This window comes from Nelumbo lutea, chromosome 4 (assembly GCF_056320005.1).
Source record: "Nelumbo lutea isolate HS-2025 chromosome 4, American lotus-T2T, whole genome shotgun sequence".
Lineage (NCBI taxonomy): Eukaryota > Viridiplantae > Streptophyta > Magnoliopsida > Proteales > Nelumbonaceae > Nelumbo > Nelumbo lutea.
The window spans coordinates 84,205,340-84,213,452 of NC_142687.1; the positions used below are offsets into that span (position 1 = coordinate 84,205,340).

Below are 8,113 nucleotides of genomic sequence, written 5' to 3' on the forward strand. Positions count from 1 at the left end.
ATATATAATAAAAATATTATAATTATTAATTATTATAATTCTTAATTTTTTAATATAAAATAATTTTTTATATATAATTTTAATTTTTCTAAATATTTTTATAATAAAATATATAAAAAAAATATTTTTATAAAATATAAAACGAGCTGAGCTCGAACTTATGAACTTTTGACTCGAGCTAAGCTCGAGCTCAAGGTTCTGGCTCAAACCGAGCTCGAGCCTAGTACTATTCGGCTCGACTCGACTCGAATCCACCCCTAGGTCCAACCCAAAACCAGTCCATTGACACCCCTAATTATGGTGTTGTTTGGTATTGGACAAGGCATTTCTACCATGTCATGTCATGTAGGCAATTTTCTCTCTCCCTCATTTTTTTTCTTGTTTTGTTGAGTGTTATCAAGCCATTTCAAGCAAATATTAGATATCTTGGGTTTTGCTAAGGTTTGAAGAAAATGCCATTTTGACATTTTTTGTAATAGAATCAACGTTTCCTCCTTTGTCTATTAGTAAATGTAAACATGCATTGCATGTGTCAATTTTAAGATAATAATTGTATTAACAATAATAAAGTAAAGATGTGTTATTGGAAATGACAAGCAAATTTACAATTATTTTACTCGATTATGGAAATAAGGATTGTACATATCTTCAGGGAGGCTAATAGGGTGGTGGATTGGCTTTCTAAGAAAGTAAGTGATTTTTTAGCTCGTGATATCTATCACTGTTTTTAAAACTAGACTGGACCAGATGATCAGACTAGAAAAGCAGGAACCGGTTAGGTGACCGATTCCGTTTACCCCCCAAAATTGGATTTTCTCAAAAAAATAGTTGATTTTGGTAAACAAACTATAGAACCGGGCGATTGACCATTTTTTATTTTTTTTATTTTTATTTTGTTAGAATAGGCCAACCGTTCGACCTAGTAACCAAACCCCTGACCGGTTCGATTCGGTCTCAGGTTGATTTAAAAAACCATGGTATCTATAACAGTTTTGGGGAACTCCTAGTGGAGGTTCAAAGACTTATTAGAGATAATGGATCTATATGTTCAAATACTTATTTGGTTTTAAACTTTGTATTTTATTACATCATTAATAAAAATAATTATTGTTTATCGCACTTACCTTTTTCAATATGAATTAATATATAATATAGTAGATGTGTCTACAATTTTTATATTTTATGTAATTTTTGTATTATTTTTATTTTTAAAAAAATATTATATAACTACGACATCATGGGTTGATCCATTGATATGAAGAGTTGAACCATTAACCCATCGCACAAGGAGGAAAATGGGTTTCATTTATGGATCAATTTTAAATTTCATATCCCAATTTCATTATCAATAAAAATACTTTTTATTTATCATACATATTTTTGTTTAATATGACCAATATAAAATATTAGAGATGTGCCTAAAATTTTCTATTTTTAAATTTTTAGTATTTAATTATGACATCATGGATTCACCTATTCAACCCAAATAGTAGAACTACTTACTTGCCTTTAGAAAAGCAGGTTTAGTTTTCACTTGATTTTAAAAATATAAGTTTTATAATATTAATATCAGTGTTCATGGATTTAAGTAATGAAATTTAATGAAAATAGATAAAAATGCCTTAATTATAAGATTAAATGAAAAAGAATGAGAGTTAATGCCTTAAATATGAGACTTAATAAGGAAATGAAATGCTCTAAAAAGTAATATATGTCCAAATTATAATTTTTGCCCTTGAGAGTGGCTAAATTCAAAATGAGGGGTATTTTTAGTCAAAAAAAGACTAAAAATCATAAATAGCTATTCACACTTTTTATAATTGTATAGATATAGATTTGATACCTGATGGTGTATATGTGACACCAAAAACAATATAGTATACACAAAATTGAAAGCCAATTTACCAAATTCCAAGCCGTGGCCATTGTAAGACAATCGTATCCAAATACCACCTATAAATAAAGGGATTTTTTATACTGCACTCCATCTTAAAATTCTGATTTGAACGGCAAATACAACAATTCAAAATTATAAACAGATTCACTAATAACAGCTATACCGGCACATGAATTGACATCACTTCTAACCGGTACCTACCCCAAACTGTACTGTACGGTGGAACTATATATAAATCAGTTGATGAAATAGCACTTTGTTGGAAATAGTAAGAAATGTTTAACAGCCCATGATTTAACATTAGATATGACAATCAACACAACAAAATGACAAAACAAGATTCATGTAGCATATATGGGACAGAGCTTAGAAAAGGATTTGACAATGCACAAGTCAGTGAAATTCGATCGACACTTGGGAGTTGAGACTTGACTGGTTCTCTTCTCAAAGTAGTATAGACAATAGACAATGTTTGTTACTCTAACTTCATATAATAAGACCAGAAGACTAGATGAAATTTTCGTAAACATGAATTGGAGGAAGAAAAGTGATGGAATAGGACCATTTGCGGACCCATTAGAAACCCATATTCCGAAATCTTTCATATGTAGAGAACTAGAGATAACTTATAATTAAAATGCTTTCTAAGATTGTACCTCCAGCATCGAACACTCGGCACACAATCATCGGAATTGTAGCAAAGAAAAAAGGAAATGAGATGCAGAGGGGGAAGAAGGTGCATGATTTACTCAAATTTCAAAGCACGTCAATTTGTAATGCATTCTACGCAGGGAAGGGATCACGAAACTTTCATTTGAGGGGTCAGCAATTCCGCATGCACTCCGATCTGCTATCCACAAATTGTTCTCACATATTTACCCATAGAGTACCATCATTCTGAATTGAGAACATTCTGTGAATGATAAAAGAGATATTTCCAATGTACAGTTGTAGTTTCTTGTGAATAGAATTGTAGGAATTGCTAGTGGGCAATAGATCCTAACCCACGTGCATGTGGCAAGCACCTCTTGCCCTAAGTACTCTTAGGCTTGCCTGTCTGGCCATCAATGGGCTCAATGAATAGGAGATTTTATTTCCTAATTCAAATTAGCTGGAAGATGTTAGCTGTGTGGAGTGCTGTATAATCAACGATAATACACAACAGTGAGGTTCTATGTATGACTGGTGTGGAAGGTCATTATTGGTTTTACATTCTGCCCAATAATTAGGGGTGGATTCGAGCCGAGACGAGTCAAATAGTATGAGGTTCAAGCTTAGCTTGCCAAGGTAGTACGAGGCTCGAGCTCAAGCTCAAGCTCGGTTCAAGATAGAATCTTAAGCTCGTGTAAAAAGCTCGTAAGCTCGAGCTTGACTTGAGAAAAAATGTTTTATAAAATTAAAATATTTTTATTTGATATTTAAAAAAAGAAGAATTATAAGAATTAGTTTTTATCATATATAAAAATAAAAATATTATATATAATAGTTTTATTATATTTATTATTTTCCATAATTTTATTACTATTATTATTATTATTATTATTATTATTATTATTATTATTATTATTATTATTATTATTATTATTATTATTATTATTATTATTATTATTATTATTATATATGTATGCATGTATGTATGTGTGTATATGTAGCTATTCGAGCTCGGCTCGCAAGCCTCACGAGCCAAGCTCTATTAGGCTCAAACTTGGCTCGAAGCTCGTTGAAACTGGTCTGGGTTAGAATAACTCATGAAAAACTCAGCTCGTGGCCACTCCTACGAATAACTATTATATTCAGTTAGTCTTATCTCCACATTTACTACCACTGTAGTTGAGGCTCAGTTTGGAAAGGGTATGAATACAAATATGTAGAGTACAAAACCTTATATTTTGCATTATTTTTTATGTATTTGTACTCTTTCCAAATTAAGCCTGGGCTGTGTTTGGTTGCAATGCAATTTTATTTGTACTAGTATAGATGCATGAGTGCAAATGAAGAAAATATAAATTCCCATTTAATTTTGTTTTGGATTTTACTTTATGCTACTTTATGTCTTAGTTTACCTGCAATCAAACAAAATAAGTTAAAATTTGAAACAAAAATAAATCAGAATTTACAACCAAACCATTTGCACTGCCATAGTTTAGCATCAGTTGCATTACAACCATACACAGCCTGAGGGACAATCTAAAGACCATTAAATAAAATGTGAGCACACCAATATTTTAAAAGAAAAAAAAAAAAACAAAATATGTTTAATATTCAACACTTGCTTGTTCACATTTTCATTTGCTGTTGCATGCGAGTACAATTATAGGAAACCTTTTATCAAAAGACAAATACAAATTTGACCATTATTGAGATACCGGAAAGGGTTGGCAATTTCTTTAAACAGAGCTTGTGTTAATGAACATATGGGCCAACGGTGTCCCAGTAAAGTCCACATAAATCTTAACTGTCTAGTGTCTACTACATGGGATACCTGTCACAGACGAGTCCGATTTTCTACCTCCGACAATTCTACTCACATTCATCAATATAACATTCAGTGGCACATGAATAACATTTCATCCTCTTACATGTTATTGTTTATAAGTTTAGATCTGTGCCTGAGGGGTGCCCTACAACGTCCTACAGTATATTCCTGTCTTGTACTGGAAACATATCTCCATGATGACATCATTGGTTCTGATATTATTATCGGAAGATGTGCTGTGGGACATTGTAGGATGCCCCCTTGTGAGATGCAGATGTGAATTCATTATTTTAGGGAGATCTTCCCAATATACATAAATAATATTTTGTAGGTAGACATGAATAGAATTCTTATAGGTAGGTGATTTAAAATCATCAAAGACGGTTCAAATTTGAACCCATCATTGACCTACGGGTTAGACCGGCGACATAGTGATCCAGTTATGATCCCAGATTCGATCAACATCTAACCCGCTGTCAACAGATGTAAAATGTATACAATACATATTCATATTAATAAATATATCGGACTCGAATTTTTATCGGATCGGATGGGGTGAATCCGAGTTTGATCTAATTTTTAATCGGATTCTATTTCTATCATCCAAATCCGATCCGATATGGCATTTACCCATCCAAATTTGAGATTGTCGAATCGGGCCGCTGGTATACGGGTATCGTTGACAGGCCTACATGGCACTGGCCGAGGTGCCCGTCGCCCAAGGTTCTATGGTGGCTTGTTTCGTTTTCTTTTGTGAAGGCTCTGCCATTTGGCCATGTGCCCCTCATCATTTGGGGTTCTCAGTTAGCTTTGCGACTGTTACTCCGCTCTTGATGTTGATCCAGTTTGATGACATGGCCAAATCGACGCTTGTGTTGCACCACATCATGTTTAAGGTTAAGATCCAACCGGACCAGGTACGGCCCCATCATATTCAAAATTAGATAAATAACTGAGAAGTTTGTTTGAAAAAGAGAAGTATCAATCAATTTAAAGCGACATGGATTCTGGAATGGTGATCACCAACCACTTAGGAAATATCCTTTAACCGAAAGATTTTCTTTTATCCTTTCAGTTTCACCTTTGAAAAAGACAGAAAGAGAATGCAAGCTTGGAGCCTTGGATGTCAAGTGCATATTTTGAAATTTTAAATAGTAGTTAAGGGTATATCCAAATTAGATCCCCTAAATCGAACTAATGCAATATCTAGTAAGATATCATAAATAGCGATTCAAAAGAATATTGGATATCCAAATTCGATCCAATCTGATTAAATTCTGAAAAATATAATAAATTATTAAAAAAACATATAACAGTTTATATAAAGAGAAACATAATATATATATATATATATATATATATATATCTACATATATATATATATATATATATATATATATATTAGAGTAGCCCATCCACAAAGTCACAGAATATATTTAAATAATTAACCTTTTCTGGAGTTAACAATATAAGTAATTTTGGAAAGTGACAATAAAAATGTACTTAATGGTCTTTAAAATAAGAATGCTGATCGGGAAAGAAGTACTTTGCAAATTAGAGCTTTGCATATGAGTAACTTTGTTGAGCTTTCAATTCCCACTTTAAAAATTAATTTAGAAAGGTTTTCATTCCCTTTTTTAATCAACTTATTAGATTCTATAAAATCTAAGTATGTCAGAAAATTTATTTGGTGCCAAAATTTTTAATTTTCCTTTTTTAATAAGCAACTAAAATAGATTTTTTAAAGAAAGAGGGCAAAATACCCTCCGTTAGAGACGGTTGGCTGTTTTAATTTAGTATAATAGACGGTAGAGTTGGGTTCTTATCAGCCTCCGGCGAGCTGGTATCTCCTAACCGCTGTAATAGAAGCCTTGCAATGTTATCTGTGATGGCTCTTAAAATTATCACTCTCAGCTGGCTATATCCGCTTTGTATTCGATGAATGCACTTTTTAGGAGACTTCTCTTTTTCAGAAACTGTAAACTGAATCGAAAAAAAGCGTTGCTTAAAGTTGATAATTGACGTTTCTGAATGTCTAAAGAATGTCTAAAAGCTTCTACTAAAAAGAATCGCAAATTTTCCTTAGAATGTGAATAATCTCAGAATGCTCACAAGTCCACATGCCTGTGCGGACCCAAATTGGAAGAGCCAATCAAACCAGGTCAAAGTTTCAATTTTCATTCTGACGCTGCGGCGGTGGCTGCAGGTGGACGGATTACAGAATACAGAGCTTTCGATTCGAAATTTCCAACTGTTTAATGAGGCCGAAAAAAGAAACAAAAGTGTGCCAGAGTTTTGCGCCATTGTTAAGTTAAACGATAAACGTCAGTAATATTCATTTTGGGGTTAGGGTTGCGGGAAATATAGGATTGGGATGAGTTGCAGCTTCGCAGTAAATGAAAAAGAGCAAAAAAAATCGTTTAAATGATTACCGAACAAGAGGCAAAGAGTAATTAAAAAGCAACGTCCGATGGACAATACCGATCAAAAGCTCCGTGTGAAGCCTGTTTGGGCTGCAATCCGAACCCAATTTGCCGCATCAAAGAATCCTTGTTCGCTAAACTATCGAATAGAAGATGATATATCCATGCTCACATCAATTATATTTCATTTTATCTGTAAATGAAATAAGGACAAAGCAAACATAGCTAACCGAGTTCATCTTGTTTAGTTTAATGCCTCATTCAGACCTTAAGAAAACTAACAAGAGCAAAAGATATGGAGGTAAGACCCTTCGATATTTCGGTCCTGCGATTCAGAGCCAATTTCAATCCTCCAAGCTTCCGCTTCAACTCATCCATGCAACCGGAGACATTATGCATGGCAGGCCACAAGCGAGAGAGAATAGCATCATAGTCTTCATTGTCGAAAAACACAAGCGACGATCGAAGCAGGCGGATTGTTTGGCCATAATTTTTGTAACACAAGTCGAAGCACTCCCTTACCACTGGATCCGTCGTATTTTCAAGCAACTTACGGGTGTAGGAATGCGTATGGGAGACATTAGCCAATGCCAACTCGACGGAAATCTTGGGAAGGTCCTTCCATTTTACCTTGAAGCTCCGGGGATCGGATTCCAGAGAGGAGATGCAGAGGTTGTAGTAGTTTGTAAGAGACTCTTCGCAGATGTCTTTGATGTTCGCCATACCCGACGAAGAAGAGTTGTCTTCTTCGGCGTAAGATGGCGATGGCGATGGCGATGGCGATGGCGATGGCGTGGATAAGGAAAGGAGGAAGGAAAGGAAGAAGAGAAAAACAGGAAAGTGGAAGGAAGCCATTGTTTATATTTTTGTGTGGAAGGAAGATCTCTGCTTTGCTCGCATCGAGGAAACTGTATATAGCGCGGTAGCGGAAGGGACGTACAAATTACAAACCCATGCTGTGGACGTGGCAGAAGGAAAACCCTACGATAGAACCGGTTCAATGAATCTCCTCCGCTGATAGCCTGATACACTGCCAGTAACCCTCCAGTTGGTTTTCCCTTTTTGGCGGTTAGAAAGATTTAGGCGGTTACTTGTTCAATTCGGATTTCCTGCGAACCTTTTCTTCCTCTCCTCTCTATTAATCCATTCAAATCAGTCAGGTCACCTGTCCCTATTTCTCCAATTTCCCAACAAAACCCTCCATTAACTTATGTTTTTAGAAGAAAAACAAAAAAAGAGAGTGTAATCGGAAAAACCTAACCTTTACTCTAAATTAACAAGCTTGGTATCTTCCAATAAAGTAAAATTTTTCATTAC

The 8,113-nt window shown here is 34.4% G+C and overlaps 1 protein-coding gene across 1 annotated transcript; it reads right to left on the reverse strand.

Moving 5' to 3' along the window:
• Nucleotides 1-7,057: 7,057 nt before the first annotated feature.
• LOC148861424 (pectinesterase inhibitor-like) lies at nucleotides 7,058-7,519 on the reverse strand. Its single transcript, XM_088985041.1, has one exon. The coding sequence runs from the start codon at nucleotides 7,517-7,519 to the stop codon at nucleotides 7,058-7,060; it is 462 nt and encodes a 153-aa protein (XP_088841167.1).
• Nucleotides 7,520-8,113: the final 594 nt, after the last annotated feature.

Coding starts and splice junctions, on each gene's coding strand:
- LOC148861424 (XM_088985041.1), bottom strand. CDS start 7,519: ATGGCGAACATCAAAGACATCTGCGAAGAGTCTCTTACAAACTACTAC.